General features: G+C 45.0%; 1 protein-coding gene across 1 annotated transcript in view; it reads right to left on the bottom strand.

Moving 5' to 3' along the window:
- Positions 1 to 1,310: 1,310 nt before the first annotated feature.
- The window catches only part of LOC309561470 (uncharacterized protein C3orf49), a gene marked incomplete at both ends in the record, with an annotated part of 34,843 nt that continues 9,176 nt past the window's right edge, over positions 1,311 to 26,977 (bottom strand). The window contains 4 exons of the mRNA XM_082265411.1: positions 1,311 to 1,508; positions 3,126 to 3,236; positions 11,724 to 11,854; positions 21,868 to 22,193. Of these exons, the coding sequence (XP_082121537.1) occupies positions 1,311 to 1,508; positions 3,126 to 3,236; positions 11,724 to 11,854; positions 21,868 to 22,193 (766 nt within the window). The remainder of the gene's footprint in view (positions 1,509 to 3,125; positions 3,237 to 11,723; positions 11,855 to 21,867; positions 22,194 to 26,977) is intronic.

Here is a 26,977-nt window from a genome sequence, read left to right as displayed (position 1 = left end):
TACAATGAGCTCCTCAGTTTTTTTTTTTTTTTTTTTTTTGTTTTTGTTTAGTAAGGTAGATCGCAGCTGGGCTTGATGACCTGCTGTGACGGAGTATAGATCACGGTGCAGGGGAACTGTTTCCAGACATGTAGCTCAGCCAAGTCCAGGGGAAGGAAGCAGGCGGCAGCAGATGCACAATAGCAGCTATATTAGCACAACCACATTTGTATGGGTACAGGAGTATCTATATGACGAGGGTCGACAAACTGTCGATCGCGATCAACCAATCTATCGCAGACAGGTGACGGGTAGATAGTATCCCTTGGTTGCCAACCCTGGAACCTAGTAGAACCAATGGCTGTATTTTCCTCTCTGCAGCAGCTAAATGCCAGCAATTCCCAGTTCTCCTCCTCACCCTTGCACCGCCATTTGGCTGTTGCAAGGAGGGAAATATAGCCATTGGTTCCACTAAATGCCACTCCCCCACCCTTTTAATCAGGTTCCTCTTCTTTGTGTTGCCTGGCCCTATGTGCTCCATTGGACCCCCGGAGGGGAGGGGATGTGTCAGGATAGAGAGCGGGAAAAGGGCTTGTAATTATGCCATTTACTGGCCCCTTCCTTTTCTGAATGAGTACAGTCAGTGAATGGTACTAATCACTGACTGTCCATTCATAACTGAAGCATAGTAAACTGTGTTTGCTATGCTTCAGTTTGTGAATGAAGAGGAATCCACTCAGCACTTCCCATTCATTCACTGTCCATTGCAGCTGATGTCACAGAGAGACTAGGGAATCTCTGTACTCAGTCCCTTTCTCTGTCTCAAAAGTGAAATATCAGGGGTCTGTTTAAACCCCTGATATTTCACCAAAGCCCCACACCAGGGTTCCTAAAAAAAATTGTAAATAAAATACAAAAAACGACATTAAAGTGGGGGGACCTGTGGACTGTAGTACTCGGACTACAGTCCTCAGGCCGCCCACTTTAATGTCCTCAGCCCTCCCCACATCACAGTCCGCAGCCCCCTCTCACTTTGTTGTCCTCAGGCCACCACATCACTTGGTGCATTCAGTCCAAATGGCCGCTTTTTGAATTTCTTACCATTTAGAAGATTGAGAACACCTACTTTCACTCATTCCTAATGGCACTGTTTTCTCTTCACAATATATTTAAATTCCAAACTGCTTCAGTCCCCTTTTTATTTATTTTTTTCTGTCTATATTTGCTCATGAAAAACAGGTTTGCTGTGTTATTAGTTGCAAGCTTTGAACATTAGTTCTATCAGCTATCACACACTGGGTTGATCTGAGCCGTCCGCTGGGTATGTCATCCTAGTAACAGCAGCAGATACATGGAAAACAGACATTCTTAAACTTGTACTTTCTGGTGTTCTTTTTGGAGATTCTCTGAAACTGCTTTGAACACTGAAGGATTTCATCTCCCAGAGACTGACATTGACGTAATTCCTCGTGTCTCTGCTCCAAGAGCTTACTGGATTTCTCTGCTATTGTTTCAATAAGGTCATCCACCTGTAATTTAGAAGGAAATATGTGATGTTACAAGTCTTCCAGCCAGGGCAAGTACTGAGAGGTTTGGAGTGTGCTTTACATTCTAGCAATCTTTATTGTGAGACTCATCCCTGCTCAAACTTTTCTTTGAAAACATGCCCGCTGGGTCCTGATTTAGTACACTTGTGCCCTTTGGACCCTTTTATTTTAATAGGAAGCTGGGCCGCCAGAGGCTGCCATGGTTACAGCTTTCCTATAGGAATGTATAGGGCTATGGTGTGCATGGGCACTAAGAAAACGACCCAGTGGGGAACTTGCAGGGCCTAGCAGGGTTGCACAATGAATCACTGGAATGGCAAGTATGTAACGTCACTCCTTCATTTAATGATGATATCCAGGTATGGATATTTCTGGATAGTTACATTGGTTCAACTTGGATTACTGTATCTATGCATATACCATACTTGGCGATTCACCTGAAAGCTGTAAATCACTGAAGTAGGCAACCGATACTACAGTCTCAATGACTATACAAAACATCCTTTGACTGAACGAGGTGGAAAGTGCATTTGCCATCCAGCCTCTCCATCTTGTCCAATCAGAGCATGTTTGGCATACATTGAGAACATGCAAAGCATTTCCTAAATGCCGCTAGTGCTGAGCGGGCAACCTCCTGTCCAGTAAGCAGCAGGGCAGCCACTCCGCATGGGACCTGCAAGTTAGTGGAGATCACTGTAGCAGCAGTGCTAACTATAGTGATTTTCTGCTTCCAGGGGGGTTGGCAAGGTAAGGTATATGCTTCGATACTTCGGTCCAAGTTGGGGCTTAAAAATATCCATACCTGGAATTCATCTTTTACCACTTCAATATCGGACACTTTCACCCCCTTCTTGCCCAGGCCAATTTTTAGTTTTCAGCACTGTCACACTTTGAATGACAATTGCATGGTCATGCAACACTGTACACATAAGACATTTTTATAATTTTTTACACAAATAGAGCTTTTTTTTGGTGGTATTTATTCACCATTGTTTTTTTATGTTTTGCTAAATAATTTGAAAGACTGAAATTTTTGAAAAAAATGATTTTCTTCATTTCTGTTATAAAATTTTACGAATAAATAAACTTAATAAATCTAAGCCAAAATTTATTCAGCTACATTTCTTTGGTAAAGTAACCAGAATTGGTGTGTATTACAACTTGTCCCAAAGAGTTGTCCTTTAAACCCTGGTGAAGCAGAAATTTTATATGCCCTGAAATATGTTGGCTTCTTGGTGGATTTCTGTTATAAAATAATACCCTTGGATGCCTAAACCTTAGGTTTTGGTGCTCTTCTTCTCCCTACACCTCTAGGATGTCAAGCCAAGAGGACGCTGGGTGCGCACCACCCTGGAAAGTGATAATCACTCGTGTTTGTAGAAATGTATCCCTGATTTTATGCATGTTATACAGTAGGTACAACAGAGAAGCAATTGTTCCTAAAGTTTTTATCCATAATTGTTATTTTAAATAATTTTACAAGAATCAAACCTATGCTATGTCCAGCGGCCTTATCAGTGATCTACACAGCATTCACCTCTTTTGTATGGACAAGCTATCCGATACAAGCACTATTACCTGTTCACCATGATGATTTACCTGCATTTGCAAGCCATGCACTGTATACTCAGACTGCTGTTTCACCTTCTCCACTGCCTTCTTCTTCCGTCTCATCAACGCAAAGTGTCTCTTTTTAGAAGAATATGAGCCCTACACAGAGGAGAAAGAAGCTATACAATTCACTATAGCCAAACACATTCTAGCTGTAACTGTGTGCCAGCATACCAACACTAAACTAAAATCTGGTTTGGAAAAAAAAATGTTGTTCAAGTATGTATGCTTAAAGGGTAACTCCACTTTCGTGGGTAAAAAAATGGAAATACAGTAAAACCTTGGATTGCGAGCATAATTTGTTCCGGAAACATGCTAGTAATCCATAGCACTCTTATATCAGAGCGAATTTCCCCATAAGAAATAATAGAAACTCAGATGTTTCATTCTGCAACCATTTATTCATAAATCCTTCAGTTTATAGTCCATATAAAAATATTATAGAAATGTGATAGGACGGTTGTGTAACCATAAAATGTCCATCCACAAACGGCAGCCCCCACAAGAGGATTAGAAGCAAAATCCAGCAGGAGTGTAGCAATATGTTTACATTTAAAGAGGTTGTAAACCGAGAAAATTTTTTTTTTTCTTTACATCCTGAAAGAGAAAGATATAATGAGCTAGTATGCATCGCATACTAGCTCATTATCAAATACCTTAGAACGAGCCCTCGCCGCGCCGCTCTCTTACCTCTATGACGGGCGACATGTACAGTCGCCCGTCTTCCGGGATCGTGGCATCCGGCCATCTGATTGGCCGGAGCCGCAGTTACGTCACTCCCGCGCACGCGCGCGGGAGCCAACGATCATGGCACGATCGGCCGTTCCTTCAGCGCGCATGCGCCAGTGACGTCACTGGCTGCATCAAATGTAAATATCTCCTAAACGGTACATGTTTAGGAGATATTTACAGTACCTATAGGTAAGCCTTAATATAGGCTTACCTATAGGTACAAGTGTCAGAGGAGGGTTTACTTCCTCTTTAACCACTTGCTGAGTCTGACTGCCCCACGCAGATTTACTGCGGCAGGGCGGCTCGGCTGCACATAATCACGTACATGTACAGCTGTATTTACAGTATATACAGTATCTTTACAAATAAAGAATGAGTTCTTTATTAACAAATTCAGTTTTGTAAATACAGTGCCTGTAAATGCCACCATTTTTCTTACTTTTACAGTCTATATGACCTCTGAGATTAGGAATGTGCATAGAACAGAGCTAACCTGCATTGCTCAGCCCAAACAAAAGGAAGCGGAGGGGGAGAAGAGGTTCAGGAGCTCACAGAGGACTTTACTAAGACGCAGTAAAAACACAGTAATAAACAATTTCATGAAAAATAAATTACACCCAGAAACTAACAGATATCACTGTAGTAGTGGTGCCTACTACAGCGATTTTAAGCCTTTTACAGGGATAGACATACATACAGTACTTCTATACCCAGACTAATCAAAAATTTGTGCACACTGGCCATCAGAAAGCTTTAGCCCCATATTACTTTACATGGGACAAAAAGACAAAAAACTATTTAGCTTGCATCACTGGTTATCATATTTTATCATTTTATAAGCTACTCAGAGCTGATGCTTGGCACATATATAAAAAATAAAAATACATATATAAAGCAATACCACTTGTAACCAAAAGATGGCAGTGCATAATCACTCATGTCCCATTGATGCATCCACTAGGTCTGAAGTTGATCGTTTTGTGTACTTGAAGAGTATGTAAAAATTGGGTGTAAAAGAATCATTAGGTGAACCAACCAGTCTGTGGACATTTTTAATAAAACAGCCACAAAAGTGACTCTATAACCTTTATATATCATATTTTGCTTTGCTCAAATTATAATTTCAACACTTTCAGTCATGGCTTGCTACAATGTGAGGGTTTTATATATATATATATATATTTATATATATAAATATAAATAAGGCATATGTCAATTTTAAATCTATATTATACACTTCAACATGTTTCTCAAACTTTTTCCAGTCTAGGCACAATTTAAAATTCTGCACATCCTCCTGATGCACCCCATTCTAAAATGAAAAAAAAAAAAAAAAACCTAATAGTTTTATGTATAGTACCAGCATTCACAAAAGCAGGACACTTGAGACTAGAGGGGATTTATTTTTACAAAGCAAATACACTTTTGCACCCTGATACTTACTAGTATTTCAGCATTTATTCTCTCTCATGTTCTCTCCCCCCCACTGCAGCTAACAGGACCCCGCTGCTGAGAAAGAGGGGCAGGGGGTCAACAACCTCCTTATCAACCGAAGACGTCCACTGTTGTGGACCAACTGTTGCTTTGACCCACCCATTGACTTGTATACAATTCTTGAGCAGTTTGGAGCAATTGTAAGGCATTTTGCCAAGCCATACCTGAAAAATCCAGAAGGCACCCCAGGGTGTTCTGGCATGCTGGTTGAAAGAGGCCAAAAATTTGTGGACACCTGACTATAACATTTATTTGAGGTTAGGTTTTTGAATTCCCCATTCCAAAACGATAGGCAGTTATATGGTGTTTCCCCTCTCCCTCCTTCTCTCCTTCCACTCTTCTGGGAAAGATTTGGAGTCCGTAAGATTTTGGAGTGTGAGAAGATGTAACTATCCAGCCAAAAGATAATTTATGGGGTCTTTTGATGTTGGATAAGAAGACCTGGTCTGCAATAGGCTTTACAATTCTTTCCAAAGGTGTTTAGTAGGGACTGAGATCAGGATTCTGTGCAGAATGCTCAAGTTCCTCCACACTCCACACTTATGGAGCTGGCTTTGTGACACAGTCATGTTGGAAAAGAAAAGGGTCTTCCCCCAGATCGATGCAAAAAGGTTGAAATCATATAATTGTCTAAAATGTTTTTTGTATGCGGTGTTATTAACAGTAGATACACTAGAAACTCCTGAACTCAATAATTTGGTCGGGTGTGTACACATTTTTGTGCAATTATACTATACATGCTGCCTATAACAGTCTCTACATATGTAACCTTGAGATTAAGAGTCTATCTCCACACAGACAGAAATGACTTACTGCAAAATCCATTTCTCTAAGTTCATTGACAGACCCAGCTCTCCAGGATTCTGAACCTTCAGGTTATATTGCCCCCTACAAGAGTAGGACACTAGACAGAAAATAGAACTTGGCTACGCCTATGGGCAGCCCTAGGTGGTATACTTCCCCTCTCTGCTATAGGTCTTTAGTTTTGTAACATGCAGTGTCAGAAGTAATACAACTCCATAGAGGGATGGGTGCTGTGTCTGTCAATAAACTCAGAAAATGGGATTTTGCGGTAAGTTAAAAATCCCATTTTCTCCTTCGTTCATTGACGAACACACTAGGATTCTCTAGGATTCTTAACCATTGAGACGTCCCCAAGCAGTGCCAAACATGAGGGGTGGGACAACAAAAAAATCCCAAGGCTAACACAATAGCCAACCTGGTAAACAGGAGCTAAACAAAAAACAACTGGAGCCCAACCTGAACAATACACCCCCAAAGAGGGAACAGACCCTCTAAACAGCAGCCCGCAAAACCTGACGTCTAAATGAAGCATCGACAGATGCCAAAACATCCACTTTATAGAACTTAGTTAAAGTTTGCACCGAAGACTAAGTGGCCGCCTTGCAAACCTGCGCCACTGACGCCTGATGACAGAAGACCAAAAAATCACTAAGCGCCCAAGTAGAGTGTGTCGTGACAGAGAAGGGAGGAACCTGACCCCTGATCAAAAAGGGCTAAGGCACCGTCTGCCTGATCCATCTGGAAATGGTCACAGAAGAAGGGGACAGCCCTTTTCTTGGCCCGTCCATGATCATAATCAGTGAGTCTGATCTCCGAAAAGACTGTAGATGCTAGATACACCCAAATTATCCGAACTGCCTCCAGGATATGCAACGCAAATTCCTTAGGATGTTTGGGCCTGGAACACATGGAAGGCAACACAATGTCTTCTTTAAAATATAAATCAGAGACTACATAAGGAAGGAACGACAGACATGGGCAGAGAACCACTTTATCTTTGTGGACCACTAAGTAAGGGGTATGACAAGATAAAGCCACCAGTTCCGATATCCTGTGAGCAGAGGTGATAGCCATAGGCATAGGCATCTTCTAAATATTCTCAAAGGGAGGCTTCTCGAGAACTGAAAGCACCAAGTTCAGATCCCATGGCGGTAAGGGAGACTGCACCGGTGGAGTCAGATGTCGGACCCCTTGAACAAAGGTACGCACTAGAGAGTGCATGGCCAGGGGTCGCTGAAAGAAGAGGTAGATGATAGATGCAAGAAAATCCCCCTGATGTAGGGGAGGCCACCACCATGTGACTGGACTCCATTCTGAACTTATGTACCAGCACAAAGCAGTTCAGGGCCTTGAGACCTAGAATTGGACCTTGCCCTCTTTCTTTGGGACGTGAACAGGTTTGAATAAAAACCCTGAAACCGTTCTGAATAAAAACCCTGAATCGGGACGATCACACCCTGAAGCAGCAGGTCTTGTACCGCCCAAAAAAGAGCTTGCAAGCGGTGTGGGGACAGACGAACATTGGAAAGGAAGAACCTTTCCGGAGGGTAAGAACTAAACTAGATCTTGTAGCCAGACAGTATCACTTCATGGACCCATTTGTCATTTAACAAAGAGGTCCACGGGCCCGGAAACCAGCAAAGATGTCCCCCCACCCCAGGCACTAGTGAAGGCAAACCTTCATGCTGAAGGAGCCTTGTCCGTGGGTCTAGAGAATTCTATTCTTGGCTTGCGAGACCAGGGCCACTTGGAACCTCCCGACTTTAAAGGATTTGAAAGGATTTGAACCCTTGTCAGTGGATCCTGAGGGACGAAAAAACTTCTTGTGAGAAAGACGGGCCACGTCTGTAACGAGGTTCCTTACCCTCTCCCGCCTGTGGAAGAAAGGTACTCTTCCCCCCTGTAAGACTCTTAATGATGTCATCCAGGGTAGCCCTGCACAGGCGATCGCCCTGACAAGGTAAATCTGTCAGAACTTTTTTATAGGTCTGGTCCGCAGACCAACACTTAAGCCACAATACATGCCTAAGCACCACTGCCGAAACAAACAGCCGAGAGATCAGGGGAGCCGCATCCAAAGAGGCATCACAGATAAACTACAGACCCTGGACCAACTAGCTTGCCAGTTCAGCAAAGGCAGGGGGAAGCTGCTCACCCACTAGGTCAAGGCGTGAAAGTTTAGCCCACTCGGTCAGAGTTTGTGACACCAGAGCGATGGTGAAGACCAGCCTAAGTGCCGAACCAGCAACAGTGAACATATTGCAGGCCATAGCCTCTGCTTTTGTGAATTCTCAACCTGAATCATGGTTGCCTTATTCAACCTGGAAACCGGGGGGTCCACCATTAGTTGAACAGTCCTTTTTAAGAAGCTACTTCTCAAAGGGTTACCTCACCGCAAAGCGTTTAGGAACCACAAAGGGACGTTTTGGACACACCCACTCTTTTGTAATAATTCTGTCAAAATAGGAGGGATAAGGAAACACTTTTGCTGCGCTAGATGGCTTGTGAGTGTCAAAGGGGACAGCCACCTCCGCTGCAGGTTCAGCTGCATCCTACATTTTTAAAGTTTCACGCACAGATACAATTAGTGCCTCCACCAGGGCCTTCTTGAGCACAGCTACAGGTGTGGAGGAATCATCCTCCGATAATTCAGGGAGTGTGCCCGCAGACCCCGCAGGGTTGGCCCCGTCTGCGGCGACCGAGTCAGATTCAGGCTCTCATGAGACAGATGAAGGTGGCAGGGGAAGGTGGGGGGCGCTTTTTGATAGCCCGCCACCCAAAATCCACTTCTACCCTGGGGACAAAGCACTCCAAGATGGCCTTCAGTGAATCGATGGATGGTTGGGACCCTGAAGGACCCGCAGCCTCTGAGAGGGGGTCAGGTGGGGGAAACGTGATCCAGAGACTCCATTGTTAAAGAGGGGCACCTCCACAAAAAGTGTCTAGCACCTCAAAAGTTCACCCCCACTGCACTGGTGGCACCACCAGGTCACCAGCAAACAGAGCACCCCGCAACCTGCAGCAGTGAGAAGGAAGGACCCCACCAGACTCCCCAACCTATTAGAGAGGCACTGACTAGAGATGCATTTGCTCCACATGCGGCATCCAAGGGAAAGAGAAAGACCCAGGAATCAGCACCAGGGGAAAAGGAGGAGCTCCCACAGCTGAGATCGCCACCCAGAGGCACCTCTGTAATGGCTGCTGCCTTTTAGCATGCCGGACCAATGAAAAATGGCCACCGGGCTACACAAACATGGCCACAGGTCATTAAAACAACAGGTTACAACAAAATGGCCACTGCACACGGCTCCATGAGTCTCCCAGGGCCCCAGGGGGGATGACCCACAGAAACCACCCTGATAGGATAGGAAGGAGGGGAACCCACAGGTCTGACCCTCCCAGAGAGGGGCCCGCCTCTACCCCAAAACCCTCCAGCTTGCTGGCCAGACTGGGGTGACCACTGGATCTAGATTATCAAGCACGTCGCAGCTGATTGTAGATCTCACAGGAAAAAAAACAGGAGCACAAAAGCCATTTAAAAGGAAAAAAGTGTCAGGACCAAAGATCCCAGCAAAGAGTGGATCAGCAGCTGGAGACTTATAGCAGAGATGGGGAATATACCACCTAGGACTGCCCAAAGGCATAGCCAAGTTATTTTTTTCTGCCTAGTGTCCTACTCCTGTAGGGGGCAATATAACCCAATGCTTCAGAATCCTGGAGAGCTGGGTCTGTCAATGATCGAAGGAGAAATTACTTTTAAATACGACTCTGGGAAACTTGACAATGATTATAAAGGGCTAGGGGACATAGAGATAAGATCTACATATCCAATCCTTGGCAACTCCATGCTGCTGGATTGGTCCCTGCAGCGCCTTCTTTTATATGCTCCTACGGTCTACGGTTCGGATGTCTCCAAGGCCGATACAGGGTCTGTAGCCCTCCAATGGACATGATGATGCTGAGGGACAGTCCGATGCCAGAGCACAGGGAAGGGTCGTTTACAGGGGGGAGCCGAGGATAGGGGAGCTAAAAGTGTTTTTTCTTTCCCCAAGATTAAATGAGCAGTAAACCCTGGCAGTGCGGATGCAACCCCACCATAAGAGACAATTTTCAAGTTTCCCTGGAATTGGGCTTTAATAATTTGCTCACGCAAGATCTTTCTTCTGAAAGGTGTAGGAGTTTTTAACCACTTCAATACTGGGCACTTTTATCCCCTTCCTGCCCAGGCCAATTTTCAGCTTTCAGCGCTGTCACACTTTGAATGACAATTTCATCGTCATGCAACATTGTACTCAAACTACATTTTTATTATTTTGTCTACACAAATAGAACTTTCTTTTGATGGTGTTTAATTATCACTGGGTTTTTTATTTTATGCTAAATACATGAAAAATTACTGAACATTTTGAAAAAAAAAAAAAAAGTTTTTCTTGGTTTCTGTTATAAAATTTTGCAAATAAATAATTGTTCTTCATAAATTTAGCCCTAAAATGTACTCTGCTATATTTCTTATGTGAAAATATCCCAAATTCCCAAATCAGTGTATATTATTTAGTCTGTAGGAAAGTTATAGAGTCCACAAACTATGGTATATGTCTGAAAAATGATCAATCCTGATGTACTTGAGGCCCTAAAATGCCAGGATAGTGCAAATATTCCCCAAATTACCCCTTTTAGAAGGAAGACAGTCCAATGTATTTAGTAAGAGACAGTAGGGTTTTTGAAGTTGTGATTTTTTGTCATCATTTTTTGGAAGTGGCAGTAAGAGAAGTTTTTTTATAACTTTTTTTTATTCTTTTTTCTTTTTCTTTTTTTTTTTTTTTTTTTTACCAATTTATTTTTAACACACTGTGGCCAGAGCAATCTAATGTTACCATAGTAACATTGTACTACTCTGGGGAAGTGATCAGGATTTTTTTTTTAACACATTATGTTTGCTTATAGGAGTGTATTACATTGCTATAAGCAAGCATTTTACTGAAGTAAACTGAATATTAAGTCTGTTTTGTTGTGATTAGCTGTGATTGGTCAAAGCTAATCACGTGGTACAGATGGGCTTTGATTGGCCCTGCCTGTACCAAATGATCAAATCGACCAATAACATCTAGCGACACAATGTACACAATGGATGGAATAAAAGGAAGCTATTTATTGGGTACAACTGTCATGTGGCATGCTGTGATTCGTCACAGTGGTCACATGGTACTGACAGCAAGCTGGTGCTCTGATCAGTCATTGGCTGTGTCCTGTGGACCCGGCTGGTGACAGATTGCCCTGCAGCCGCGCAATCACCGCTTTCTGACAGGACGTCCTGTCAGGATGGTAGAGCCACCACCCAGCTGTCATTCTACAATTGGCTGGGCGGGAACTGGTTAAATATAAGATTAATAAATCTGGATGTTTTATGGGGGATTTCCCTTAGAGTAATGATGTCATTTCAGTCCAATTGGAGTTGCTCAATCAATTGTGGAGTCGTACTTTGGGTGTAGGAAAAAGCCATTGAGAAGTGGATGAGCTGCCACTGTGTCATTATGCGTTTATAGAGAGCCCTTTTACCTTCTGCAGGCCAGTGGGAAGTGAGGTGACAGACACACGCCTTGTCATCTTCTTGGAGCGCACGATGAGGTTGTCCGCCATTCGTTTCTCTGTCTCTGCCTCTACAACATTAACATCCAGTTGGAGAATTGCTTGCAAAGAAAAATAGTTTTATAAGTTACAATGAGCAAATAAAAGTAATTACATGGCAGAGGTATAACTGAAAGATACTGGGCCTCAATGCAAGGATTAGAGTGGGACTTTCTCATACAAAAACCTTTGGCAGTCCATGTAATCAATGAGGTGCTAGTATGTCATGCAGTAATAATAAATATCATGTAAGAAGTTCTAACATGCACTTTGTAGGTCAGACTCTCGCCCGAAAGTCAAACCATCTCTTTTCTATGGAAAAAGGTTACTCCGAAAGTAGCAAATTTTCACAAGTATAACTTGAAGACCAAGCCTTTTCTGGCACTTTTGGTTTACAAGTTGAAGCGGAGTTCCACTTTTTGTAGCTGCTGACTTTTAATAAATACACACTCACCTATCCCACGGTCCAGCGATGCGGCCGGCGGGAGCCTCGGTTCTCTCCGCAGTGCCAGCATCTCTAGCGTGGGCACCCGGCTATGACACCTTGCGGCTTCACAGCCGAGTGTGCACTGCGCATGCGCAAGTCGCGCTGCGCGTCCTGAGTGGACAGGCAATTTTCGGGGACCTGTGACCTGTCCCAGAAGATTGCAGGGAGGGAGGGGGAGAGGAGAACTTTCGTTCAAGCCGCCTAGGATGCCCGAGCAGAAGTGGGAGTGGTTACCTGTCAAATCTAGGTACCCCTTCCCAAAAAAAATGACATGTCAGGAGGTCAGGAGGCCTTAAAGGGGAAGTTCCATTTTTGGGTGGATACTTTAAATCAGTATTTTTTCCTAGAAAATTACGTATAACCCCCAAACATATATATATATATATATATATATATATATATATATATATATATATATATTTACAGTATATATATATATATATATATATATATATATATATATTTAGCAGAGACCCTAGGGAATAAAATGGCAGTCATTGCAATTTTTTATGTCACACGGTATTTGCGCAGTGGTTTTTCAAACGCAATTTTTTGGAAGCAAATGCTTTTTGATTAATTTTAAAATACCCACAATATATACCCCAATTGGTTTGTATAATATGAAAGATGATGTTATGTCAAGTAAATAAATACCTGACATGTCACGCTTTAAAATTGCGCACGGAATGGCAGCAAACTAAAGTACTTAAAATCTCCATAGGCGACATTTCAAACGCTTTTACAGGTTACCTGTTTAGAGTTACAGAGGAGGCCTAGCCCTAGAATTATTGCTCTTACTCTAACATTCACGGCGATACTTCACATGTGTGATACAAACAGTGTTTACATATGTGTGCACGACTTACATATGTGTTCGCTTCTGTGCACAAGCATAGAGGGACAGGGGCACTTTAACTTTTTTTTTCTTTTCTTTTTTTTTTACACTGTCCCTTTAATTTTTTTACATTTTTTTTTCATCACTTCCTTTGTAATAGAAATAAGGATGACAGGTCCTCTTTATGGAGAGATCTGGGGTCAAAAAGACCCTAAGAGCCGGTTCACATAGGCGCGACCCGACTTGCAGGGGCGACCTGTGAAGTCGCGGTGCGCAGCTCGCACTGCGACCTCGGAGCGGCCGGAACGGACTTCATATCATTGAAGTCAATGCAGGTCGCTCCCGGTCGCCCCAAAGAAGCTCAGGACCCTTTTTCTAAGTCGGAGCGACTTGTGTCGCTCCTGTTAGAACGGGTCCTGTGCTACTCTATGGCAGGCGACCCACGGCAACTTGTCAGGCGACCAGGTCGCCTGACAGGTCGCCCCAGTGTGAACGGAGTCTTAATCTCTGCTTTACCTTTAAAAGCAAAAAGATTAAAAAATAAATAAATAAAAAAAAATTTGATCCTTTGTTTTTAAAAAAAATAATAATTTTGTTTACTTCCACCCTAGATCAGAAGTGATGTCATGACATCGCTCTGGTCCTCTAAAACCATAGATGCCATCAAAGACTCATGAGCCGCTCTGAACACTTTTAAGAGAAAGCCAGCCGCCGGCTGAAGAAAAAAAAAAAAAATACCTGGTTTATGGCTGATAGCTTGTTTTTTTTTTCCACCTTTTTTCTCTCTTCCTTCCCCCTTCTTTCTTTCTCTTCTCACAACTTCCACTTTTTTTTTTCATCCTCCATTTCATCCTTTCCTTTACGATTACTCAAACACTGGTATGCAGTGCTGTATCTTGGCCTAGGCCTACAAGGCCCAGGCCTAGGGCGGCACTTTGCAGGGGGGCAGCAAAAAAGCTGCACCCCACACGAAAAAAAAAACGGCCTCCTCCCAGCTCCCGCACGAAAGGGGTCCCCGCCGGCTTGTGCTACACTTTTAGTATAGTGCCAGTCTTATGGGCCGAATTGGGCTGGAGGGCAGGAGGCAAATCACTAATAAGGCAGCACTGATATGCTGCACTGATGAGCACTGATGAGGCTGAACTCATGGGAACTGATGAGGCTGAACTCATGGGAACTGATGAGGCTGAACTCATGGGCACTGATGAGGCTGAACTCATGGGAACTGATGAGGCTGCACTGATGGGCACTGATAGACTGTGGTTGTGGTCTGTGGTTTACAGATGACAGGGCAGGTCATAAACAGGGAGGGGGTGTGGCCTTTACAGGAAGGGGTGGGTTATATTTAAATTAGGGGGCGCACAAGTTTAGTCAGGCCTAGGGCAGCACAAAACCTAAATACACCACTGCTGGTATGCTCGGACCCTAGTTGGACACCCCGCACCTGATTTCCACCCATGTGCTAGTTACTGTACGTGGACATCTGAGGGAACCCTTCTCGAAAATCAAACTGATGTTCATGTGGTCCGTTCAGCAGTGTACACATGCCTTGGTACACTTAATAATAGTGCTACATGTCTGTATATAGTCTGTGTCTGTATATGGTCTGTCTGTATATGGTCTTCTCTCTTTATTTGTGTTGTCAGAGATCTTATTTTTGACAGAATGTACCTATGTATGTTCTGGAATATATTACCTTATGCTGATCATATGTACTGTGATGCTACCTTTTATTATGTCTGTTGCATACTATTAAAAAACAAATAAAATAAAAAAATTACGAATGGCTTTGTCTAGCCTGGACCACAGTCACCAATCAAAATTAAACTTTCCAGCTGTAATTTCCAATGCAAATGGGTTGCAAGAAAGAAAATTGCTTGATTCCCCCTTCAACACATCAACACAGTCAGTATTGGTGGGGAATCCCTACCACGGAGCTATTGTGTTCTCTCAGCTGAGGGGTGGGGAGCTGTCCCGGCCGGGAGAACACCCAGTGATTATTGCTAGCGGGTATAGCCACTGACTAACTGCATGAAAAATAATTTAATGGGCTGATTGTACCCAAGTTGATTGATCGATCAACTTTGGTCAACCAAAGTTGATCGATCAATCAACTTGGGTACAATCAGCCTGCCCATACATGGTTCAAATGTCAGCCAGTCCCAGCTGAACAGACCAAATTTTGAATCATCTGTGGCCAGCTTTACTCTTTTATTTACTGGCCTGAAACTTTTAAGATTAAAAAATAGCCTTTGGCTGGAACTCACCTCTTTTGCACTGGCAGCCAGGGGGTAGAAAAAACAGGGGGCTGAGCTGCTGTTTGGAAACCCAACAGAATTCTTACAATACAGCATGACAGGGCTGTACACATGCTGCAGCCACAATGCTTTGCTTTGAGACCGCTGGAATTTTAACTTGAGCCTGTCAAGTTCACCCATTCATATCAATTTGGCCACACTGCAAGCACTTGGCTTACACAGTTGCAGCACAGTCTTGCAATGTAAAATTGCTATTTGGCAATTAAAAAACAAGCAAAACAAAAAACAGGCATCAAGAGGCGCTACTGCCTCCTCCTGATGCCTGTTTTTTTTTTAATCCAGAAAAGGCCCATCCCAGTTAAGGAAGAAGAGGAAGGGTGCTTGATATTATCGGACTGGCCTGAAGAATAAAGTTATTTATAAAGATATGAATAAAACAAAATCAAAGAAAACTTTGCAATGTCAAATGTACAGAAGAATAAAAAGTGGTAATGGCAATGTTTCCTGGGCCCTCAAGTTGACCCTCTTACTTTAATAGTTTTAGTTATGGACCCAGAGTATTCAGGAGAGAACTTCAGACTTTCTGGATGTATTGTTTGTACATACTTGTTTCACATCAATATCTCTGAAAATATTGAAGTAAGCAGCGCAGTGGCTAAGTGGTTAGCACTTCTGCCTAACAGCACCAGGGTTGTCGGTTTGAATCACAACCACACAGGGCCGGCGCTACCGATAGGCAAACAAAGCAGCTGCCTAGGGCGCACTGCCGCCTAGGGTGCAGCCATACCTCCTGCTCCCAAGCGTCCCCAGCGAATCAGGGCTGACTCCCGGAATGGTTGCGGCGGTGCGGGCGGCTTGGTTCCCACACGCCGGTCTGTCTCCCCAGCTGCCTGTGTCAGTGCAGAGCAGAGACGAGCACTGAACCCGCCCCTCCCCCTTCCTGTGTGTTTCCTGTACAGAGGAGGCGGGCAGAAGCTCTTCACTCTCTGCAACAGCGCTGCTCTAATCTGAGGTCTGCGATGATTATAACTAATACTAACTTGCAAGGGGGGGAGTGTATGGAGCTGGGGGGTGTATGGTGCCAGGGGGTGGAGATGGAGGGGTGTATGGAGAAGGAGGGGTTTGTGAAGGGGGGGGGTGTATGGAGATGGAGGGGTGTGTGAAGGAGGGGGGGGTGTATGGAGATGGAGGGTTTTGTGAAGGGGGGGTGTATGGAGATGGAGGGGTTTGTGAAGGGGGGGTGTATAGAGATGGAGGGGTTTGTGAAGGGGGGGTGTATAGAGATGGAGGGGTTTGTGAAGGGAGGGGTGTATAGGGATGGAGGGGTGTGTGAAGGGGGGGTGTATGGAGATGGAGGGGTTTGTGAAAGGGGGGGGTGTATGGAGATGGAGGGGTTTGTGAAGGGAGGGGGGTGTATGGAGATGGAGGGGTTTGTGAAGGGGGGAGTGTATGGTGTATGGAGATGGAGGGGTTTGTGAAGGGGGGTGTATGGAGATTGAGGGGTTTGTGAAGAGAGGGGTGTATAGGGATGGAGGGGGTGTGTGAAGGGGGGGGTGTATGGAGATGGAGGGGTTTGTGAAGGGGGGGTGTATAGAGATGGAGGGGTTTGTGAAGGAATGGGGGTGTATGGAGATGGAGGGGTTTGTGAAGGGGGGGTATATGGGGATGGAGGGGTTTGTGAAGGGGGGGATGGAGATGAAGGGGTGTGTGAAGCTGGTGGGGTGTATGGAGATGGAGGGGTTTGTGAAGGGGGGTGTATGGAGATGGAGGGGTTTGAGAAGGAGGGGGGTGTATGGAGATGGAGGGGTTTGTGAAGGGGGGGTGTATGGAGATGGAGGGGTTTGTGAAGGGGGGATGGAGATGAAGGGGTGTGTGAAGCTCGGGGGGTGTATGGAGATGGAGGGGTTTGTGAAGGGGGGTGGATGGAGATGGAAGTGTTTGTGAAGGGGGGGTGTATGGAGATGGAAGGGTTTGTGAAGGGGGTGTATGGAGATGGAGGGGTTTGTGAAGGGGGGTGTATGGAGATGGAAAGGTTTGTGAAGGGGGGGGGTGTATGGAGATGGAGGGGTGTGTGAAGCTGGGGGGCGGTGTATGTCATCTTCCTACCACCCCACCCCCTGACATCTTCATCCTCCATCTCATCTACCTACAATCCCACCCCCCATCATCTTCATCCTCCCTGTCATTTTCATCCCCCCTGTCATCTTCCGACCATCCCACCCCCTGTCATCTTCATCCTCCCTGTCATCTTCATCCCCCCTGTACCCCACTGTCAGCTTCCTCCCATCCCACCCCCTGTCATCTTCCCACCATTCCACCCCCTGTCATCTTCATACTCCCTGTCATCTTCCCACCATCCCACCCCCTGTCATCTTCATCCTCCCTGTCATCTTCCCACCATCCCACCCCCTGTCATCGTCACCCCCCTGTCATCTTTATCCTCCCTGCCATCTTCCTACCATCCCACCCCCTGTCATCTTCACCCCATCAGCTTCCCACCATCCCACTCCCTGTCATCTTCATCCCCCCTGTCATCTTCCCACCATCCCACCCCCTGTCATCTTCATCCTCCCTGTCATCTTCCCACCATCCCACCCCCTGTCATATTCCTACCATCCCACCCCCTGTCATCTTCATCCCCATCAGCTTTCCACCATCCCACCCCCTGTCATCTTCATCCCCCCTGTCATCTTCCCACCATCCCACCCCCTGTCATCTTCATCCTCCCTGTCATCTACCCACCATCCCACCCCCTGTCATCTTCCTACCATCCCACCCCCTGTCATCTTCATCCCCCCCTGTCATCTTCATCCTCCCTGTCATCTTCCCACCATCCCACCCCCTGTCATCTTCATCCTCCCTGTCATCTTCCCACCATCCCACCCCCTGTCATATTCCTACCATCCCACCCCCTGTCATCTTCATCCCCATCAGCTTTCCACCATCCCACCCCCTGTCATCTTCATCCCCCCTGTCATCTTCCCACCATCCCACCCCCTGTCATCTTCATCCTCCCTGTCATCTACCCACCATCCCACCCCCTGTCATCTTCCTACCATCCCACCCCCTGTCATCTTCATCCCCCCCCTGTCATCTTCATCCTCCCTGTCATCTTCCTACCATCCCACCCCCTGTCATCTTCATCCTCCCTGTCATCTTCCCACCATCCCACCCCCTGTCATCTTCATCCCCATCAGCTTTCCACCATCCCACCCCCTGTCATCTTCCTACCATCCCACCCCCTGTCATCTTCATCCTCCCTGTCATCTTCCCACCATCCCACCCCCTGTCATCTTCACCCCCATCAGCTTTCCACCATCCCACCCCCTGTCATCTTCATCCCCCTGTCATCTTCCCACCATACCACCCCCTGTCATCTTCATCCTCCCTGTCATCTTCCCACCATCCCACCCCCTGTCATCTTCCTACCATCCCATCCCCTGTCATCTTCATCCCCCCCTGTCATCTTCATCCTCCCTGTCATCTTCCTACTATCCCACCCCCTGTCATCTTCATCCTCCCTGTCATCTTCCCACCATCCCACCCCCTGTCATCTTCATCCCCCCTGTACCCCACTGTCAGCTTCCAACACGGACAGAAGGACATTTCTCCTTCCAGTGAAAGCACCAATGCAGGGAATTTTTTATTTCAGTGACACCAAGGATGCAGGGACAATCTTTATTTTTTCCAGTGACACCACAGATGCATCTCTACCCAAAACCCTGCTCACCCATAGTGCAGTGACCCTCTTTTTAAAATGTTTTAAAACTTTTTTTTTGGGGGGGGGGCACAATTAGCTGGTCTTGCCTAGGGCGCAAAATAGTCTAGCACCGGCCCTACAACCACAGCACTACTTGCATGGAGTTTGCATGTTCTCCCTGTATCTGCCTGGGTTTCCTCCCACACTCCAAAGACACGCTATTAGGTTAATTGGCTCCTGTCTAAATTAGTCCTAGTGTATGTATATATGAATTTGATTTAGGGACCTTAGATTGTAAGCTCCTTGAGGTCAGGGACTGATGTGAATGTACAATATACTGTATATACGTACAGTGTTGCATAAATTGACTGTGCAATAAGGTACCTGTACTAAATAATAAGACAGAGGATCAGCATTATAGACATGTAACAAGCAATGGCAGCTACAACAGATCTTTAACAGCTTCCCGACCACCCGCCGCAGGTTTACTGCGGCATGGTGGCTCTGCTGCGCGAACTGCCGTAGGTCTACGTCGGTCGCGCGCAGAAAGCTAGGGGGCGAGCATGCGCCGCCAGCGGCGCGCTCCCGCCCCCACTCGGCAGCGGGGAAGCCGATGCACAGGTGAGGCGGTTCCGATTGCTGCCTGACACCCACGATCGATCCCCGCTGAGAGAGAAGAACAGTCAGCTGTTGTAAACAAAGCCGACCGCTCTTCTCCCTGAAATGATCACAGAGCTCATGTGATCCTTCTATATAGGATCACATGTCTCTATGGTCATCTCAGAAGCCACGCCCCCCCCCCCCCCCCCACAGTAAGAATCACTCCCCTAGGGTCACATTTAACCCCTTGAACACCTATACTGTTAACCCCTTCCCTGCCAGTGTCATTATTTCAGTAACAGTGCATATTTTTAGCACTGATTACTGTAGTAATGTCACTGGTACCCCCAAAAGTGTCAAAAATGTCAGTTACGGGTCCGATCTGTCCGCCGCAATGTCGCAGTCCCGCAAAAAAAACACAGATCGCCGCCATTACTAGTAAAAAAAAAAAAAAAAACATTAAAAATTACATAAATCTTTCCCGTAGTTAGTAGACGCAATAACTTTTTCGCAAACCAATCAAAATACGCCTCTCGCAATTTTATTTTTACCAAAAATATGTAGCAGAAAACAAATTGGCCTAAAATGATAAAAAAAATTTGGAGAATGTCATATAGCAGAATGGGAAAAATATATATATATATTTTTTTTAAAAGTATTGCTATTTTTTTGTTTATAGCGCAAAAAATAGAAATCGCACAGGTGATCAAATACTACCAAAAGAAAGCTCTATTTGTGGGAAATAAAGGACATCAATTTTATTTGGGTACAGCATCGCACGACTGTGCAATTGTCCATTAAATTAACGCAGTCCTGAATCGCAAAATAGGGCCTGGTCATTAAGGGGGCAAATCCTTCCGGTCTTAAAATGGTTAAAGCCAAAGTTTAGGCATGGCTTTCTTTGCCTAGTTACATTGGTCCAGCTTGTGCCAATGTAAATATATATGTACTATACCTGTGGGGGATCCCTGTGGAAGCTGGAAATCACTGTAGCAGTCTCCGCTACTAAAGTGATCCCTGCTAGCTTCTGTGTCCCATGCCTAGTGGCTACCCAGCTGCATAGTGAACACAGGGCATCCCTTGCTAGGTACGGGCACCATTCAGTGAACGCCTTGCATTTTTCTCAATGAATGCTAGGAGCTCTCTGATCACAGAAGGTGGAGATTGTGATATCACCTCATCCAGTCAAAGAACACTTTGCCTTCATTGAGAAAATGCAAAGTGTTCTCTAAATGGTGCCCATGCCAAATAGACAACCTCATTTGTTTCTTCCCAATAGATAACCCTGTCATCTTCCCACCATCCCACCCCCTGTCATCTTCATCCTCCCTGTCATCTTCCCACCATCCCACCCCCTGTCATCTTCCTACCATCCCACCCCCTGTCATCTTCATCCCCCCCGTCATCTTCATCCTCCCTGTCATCTTCCTACCATCCCACCCCCCTGTCATCTTCATCCCCCCTGTCATCTTCCCACCATCCCACCCCTGTCATCTTCATCCCCCCTGTACCCCACTGTCAGCTTCCTCCCATCCCACCCCCTGTCATCTTCATCCCCCCTGTCAGCTTCCCACCATCCCACCCCCTGTCATCTTCATCCTCCCTGTACCCCACTGCCAGCTTCCTACCACCCAAGCCCCTTAAATTTACTGTCCTGCAAAGTGTTCTTCTCTAAATGGTGCCCATGCCAAATAGACAACCTCATTTGGCATGGGCTTTTTACTCAGAAGCTAGCCGGATCACTGTAGAAGTGGTATTTGCTACAGGGATTTCCATCTTCTACAAGGATAGGCCAGGTAGGGCACATACCTACTTACATTAGTCCAAGCTGGACCAATGTAACTACGCAAAAAAACTCATAACTAAAATACATTGTGCTCTGTCAAATAATTTGGACCACTTGTCCAGTAAAAAATAAGTTCTTCACCCCACATCAATGCATCAATGTAACAAATGTCCCACCCTTCATCACATTGTCCTATCAAAACAAAATTGCAGTCATGAACTGTTCATGCTTTCTTTCCTGGAACTGAATGACACTCAGTCCAGTACATCTCACCTACAATAAGAATCTCACAGTTGTGTTGAGGTCATCAGTCTACACTTCACTTTAACACTTTACTTAGATGACACAATGGCCTACAGAGACCTTACAGATTCCAATTCCGTTTTTTACAAACAACTGACCATCTTACCAGCCTGTGATATCCTCCTCCCTGACCCCTTGGTTGTCTCCCGTGTCAGAGGCAGATGCTGGATTATTTTAGGAAGGCGATACTGTTTTGGGAATGTCATGGGTGAACGATTCTGAGAAGATGAGGCATTGCTGAGTTTCATGGATTGGGGTTCCTTTACTTTAGAGTGAATGATCTTGCCCAAGAAGAACTTCACTTTGTGACCGAGACCTCTTTTCTTCTGTTCTGAGGCTGTGAAAGATCCAGAGTCACTGTCACTGCTTTGTTCCTCCTTTGGGACCAGGACGTTTTGGTTCACTAGATTCTCAGAAACAGTTCTATGCCACCTGAATAAAAAGACAAAATGTGCCAGGGATTTCAATATGCGATAAGTAACAGATATTTCCCCCAGGCTCAGTCTAAAATTATAAAACTTTTATCAGGTTTAAATGAGGTCACTAAAGTTGGCCATACACCAGTAGAAGTTTGTTATAAAATTTTCATTTTCTGAACATTTGTTCAATTTTTTAAAAGTTTGTGGGGTCAAAATGATGTTTGTTTGTGATTGTAGTAACAAGCAAAATTAAAATGTAGGGTTTTTTTGAACAAACAAAATTGTAAGTGTGATCGATTTTTTTCGCTTGGGAAAAATTGCACTTTGGACTACAAATATCAGGTCTGGACAAATTTCTGAGTGCTTTTGAATGAATGTAATTGACGCAATGGGATGGATTTACTAAAGGCAAATATACTGTGCACTTTGTAAAGTGCAGTTGCTCCAGAGCTTTAGTAAATGGGCAGAAGCTCTGCTGACTTCCATCATCCAATCATTAAATTTTCCTTGCACGTGATTGGATATTCTTTGCAAAGTGAAGGTTTACCTCATTTACTAAGCTCTGGAGTCTATTTACCTTTAGTAAATCAACCCCAATGATTGCAAGAAAGAATGTTCTAATGATCATTGGTTAGAATTTTTGAGAAAACATTCAACCGAAACATTGTATAGCCAGCTGTAAAGCGTTATTAAACCCAAAAACAAACATTTAATTATATTGCAGCGTGACATATCTTAGATGTGTTGGCTGTATCTGTTTCCTTTTTTAAGCTTGCTTTCTTCTATTTAAGAGCCGGTTCACATACAGGCGACCCGACTTGCCGGGGCGACCTGTGAAGTCGCGGTGCACAGTGCGCACCGCGACCTCGGAGCGACATGCACGGACTTCATATCATTGAAGTCAATGCAGGTTGCCCCAAAGTAGTACAGGACCCTTTTTCTAAGTCGGAGCGACTTGAGTCGCTCCTATTAGAATGGGTCTTGTGCTAATCTATGGCAGACGACCCACGGCGACTTGTCAGGCGACCAAGTCGCCTGACAAGTCGCCCCAGTGTGAACCGGCTCTTAACCTGATGATCCAACCAGCAAATCTGTTGCTTTTCAAAAGCACAGCACAAGCTCTCTAGCAGAATGTATCAGTTTACATGAATGAAAAAAAAAAAAACACTTAACGCTGGCAGGGGTGATTAAAAAAATCACCCTTTATTTATTAATGCAAAACCTTTATCCCAAAAGGAAAAAAATACTGTTCGGCACTGCGTGATTTTAATGGACAATTGCGCGGTCGTGCGACACTGTACCCAAATTAAATTGACGTCCTTTTTTCCCCACAAACAGAGCTTTCTTTTGGTGGTATTTGATCACCAGTGCGATTTTTACTTTTTGCGCTATAAACGAAAAAAAAAAAAAGCAACAATTTTGAAAAAATAACAATATTTTTCAAATTTTTTATATGAAATTCTCAAAAAAAATGTAAAAATCAAAATGTTTTAACATTTTAGGCCAATTTGTTTTCTGCTACATATTTTTGGTAAAAAAAATCACAATAAGCGTACTTTGGTTTGCGCAAAAGTTATTGCGCTTACTAACTACGGAAAAGATTTATGTAATTTTTATTGTTTTTTTTTTAACTAGTAATGGCGGCGATCTGCGATTTTTTTTGCGGGACTGCGACATTGCGGTGGACAGATCGGACCCTTGACTGACATTTTTGACACTTTTGGGGGAACCTTGGAGTTTGCTAATGCGATTAGCTCCAGTTGTCATCTTCAGCGGGTCCAGACATCTTCAGCAGCCCTCCATCCCACCCCTTCTACTGTCTTGGATTACCACACATAATACCACAGCATCTCTACATGCAGTCTGCAAGTTATTCAGATGTAAGTGGATATTGGAATTAGGGATCGATCGATAATCGGCAAAGCCGATATATCGAGGGCTGATATGCACTTTCCACTATATATATCGGAATCGGCCCCGGAGGTTACCAATATTGCCGATATTTAGGAAAGTGTTTGTACCGGAGTGATGCCTGCAGCTAGAGGCATCACCACGGTACCGGCATCCATAGCCGAGGGTCGGCTGTCTTGTAATGACAACCAATGCAGCTGAGAAGCCGCTCGGCTGTCATTACAAGGAGCAGGAGGGGATGTACCCCCCCCCTCCCGCCGCCTTCCGCGGCTTGCCCGGGTCTCCCGTCCCACCGGAGATATTCATGCATTCATCAGTTTAGGCCAATTTGTATTCTGCTACATATTTTTGGTAAAAAAAAATCCCAATGGGCGTATATTGATTGGTTTGCGCAAAAGTTATAGCATCTACAAATTATGGGATATTTTTATGGAATTTTTATTTATTTATTTTCTTTATTTTTTTACTAGTATTGGCGGCTATCAGTGATTTATAGCTGGACTGCAACATTGTGTGACAAATTGGACACCTAACTGACACCTTTTTGGGGACCAGTGATACTAATACAGTAATCAGTGCTAGCAAAATTCCCTGTCACTGTACTAATGACACTGGCTGGGAAGGGGCTAACATCAGGGGCGATCAAAGGGTTAAGTGTGCTTCTAGGGAGTGCTTGCTAACTGTGTGGGGGTTGGCCTAGCTGGAGGAAGACATGAGCTCCTGAACAGACTGAGGTGCAACCTGGCGATGTCGGATGGAATGAAACATAATGTCCCAGAGGTGTTCTGTTAGATTTAGGTCAGCCGAGTGTGGGGGCTATTCAATGGTATCAATGCCTTTATCCTCCAGCAACTGGCTGCATACTTTTGCCACATGAGGCCGGGCATTGTTCTGCACCAGGAGGAACCCAGGACCCCCTGCACCAGCGTAGGGTCTGACAATGGGTCCAATAATTTCGTCCTGATACCTAATGGCAGTCAGGGTTCCATGGCCTAGACTGTAGAGCTCTGTGCATCCCTCCATGGATATGCCTCCCCAGACCATCACTGACCCACCACCAAACCGGTCATGCTGAACGATGTTACAGGCAGCATAACATTCTCCACGGGTTCTCCAGACCCTTTCACGTCTGTCACATGTGCTGAGGGTGAACCTTCTCTCATCTGTGAAAAGCACAGGGCGCCAGTGGCAGACCTGCCAATTCTGATGTTCAATGGCAAATGCCAATCGAGGCCCATGGTGCCGGCAGTGAGCATAGGGCCCATTAGAGAATGTCGGGCCCTGAAGTCAACTTTATAAAGTCTGTTTCTGATTGTTTGGTCAGAGACGTTCACACCAGTGGCCTGCTGGAGGTCATTTTGTAGGGCTCTGGCAGTGCTGATCCTGTTCTTCCTTGCACAAAGGAGCAGATACTGGTCCTGCTGATGGGTTAAGTCCCTTCTATGGCCCTGTCCAGCTCTCCTAGAGTAACTGCCTGTCTCCTGGAATCTCCTCCATGCTCTTGAGACTGTGCTGGGAGACACAGCAAACCTTCTGACAATGGCACGTATTGATGTGCCATGCTGGAGGAGTTGGACTGTCTGTGCAACCTCTATAGGGTCCAGGTATCGCCTCATGCTACCAGTAGTGACACTGACCCTAGCCAAATGCAAAACGAGTGAAAACTAGTAGAAAAGATGGGTAGGGAAAAAAATGTCAACGGCTTTCACCCGTAAAACCATTAATGTTTTGGAGGATGTCTCATTGTTGCCCATCTAGTGCACCTGTTGTTAATTTCCTTAACACCAAAGCAACTGAAACTGATTAACAACCCCCTCCGCTACTTAACTGACCAGGTCAATATCTCAGGAGTTTACTTGACTTGATGCTATTCTCTGATTAAAAAGTGTTCCTTTAATTTTTTTAAGCAGAGTATATGTATATATATATACATACAGACAGACACAATACAGAACTCAGTTCTAGGAAATGCAAAATCTATGACGTTATTGTTATGAGATGCATATTTATATTTATATGCTTTGATGGGTGTCAATTTGTAGGATTTTTTTCTATGGTAGGCAATAATGATTATTATGAACAACATGTTTCTTTGTCTTTTATTATGCTATTTTAATTAACTATGATGTGATTTAAAATATATTGTTTATTACTACCAAGGCTCCTTCCACACAGGTCGGGCTTCGTAGAGTCTGCCTGCTCAGCGGGGAATCTGTCTGCTGATCACCGCTGAGCAGGCAGATGGCTGGTCTGAGTCCGCTCCACTTATGCAGAGCGGATACAGACCCAGCCCACTCTCCTCTGCCTGTCCGTTTTCACCTGATTGCTATCCAATACACCAAATGGGATTGGGAACGGTTCCCCATCCGTCAGTTTTTAGCGGATAGCATTGGATGTAGGCGGGTGTCAATGGACACATATCCGTTGACACTCGCCGCTCCATATAGGAGACTGGAGGCTCTGATCGGGTCCACCTGAAAAACCGATGTGTGGACCCGATAGGTTCTCTAGTGTGAAACGGGCCTTAGATCTTGTTTGATACCTTAAAAGTCAATTCTTTTATACTTTTTTTTGGTAGCAAGCCAATTTCCTTGCAGATTTAACCATTTTCAATCAGATTCCAATCTAAAAAGTTGGTCTAAAGCAATTCACCTACAAGTTTATACATTTGTATTCCCTAACAATTTATTCCTTAACCACTTGGCGACCATCCGCCGCAGTTATACATCGGTCCAGTTGTACGTCAGTCCACGGGAGCAATCCTGGAGGCGCGCGCCCACTCGCAAGAGGGGAAACTGAGGTGCTGGGCCGGCGGCCATGATTGCCACTGGGCACCCGGGATCACTCTCCGTGAAGAGAGAACAGCGGTCTGCTATTGTAGACACA

Source organism: Pelophylax lessonae, assembly GCF_965119305.1.
Source record: "Pelophylax lessonae genome assembly, chromosome: 8".
Lineage (NCBI taxonomy): Eukaryota > Metazoa > Chordata > Amphibia > Anura > Ranidae > Pelophylax > Pelophylax lessonae.
Note: the sequence above shows the minus strand (reverse complement) of the source record. Positions and strands in the feature narration are given on the sequence as shown.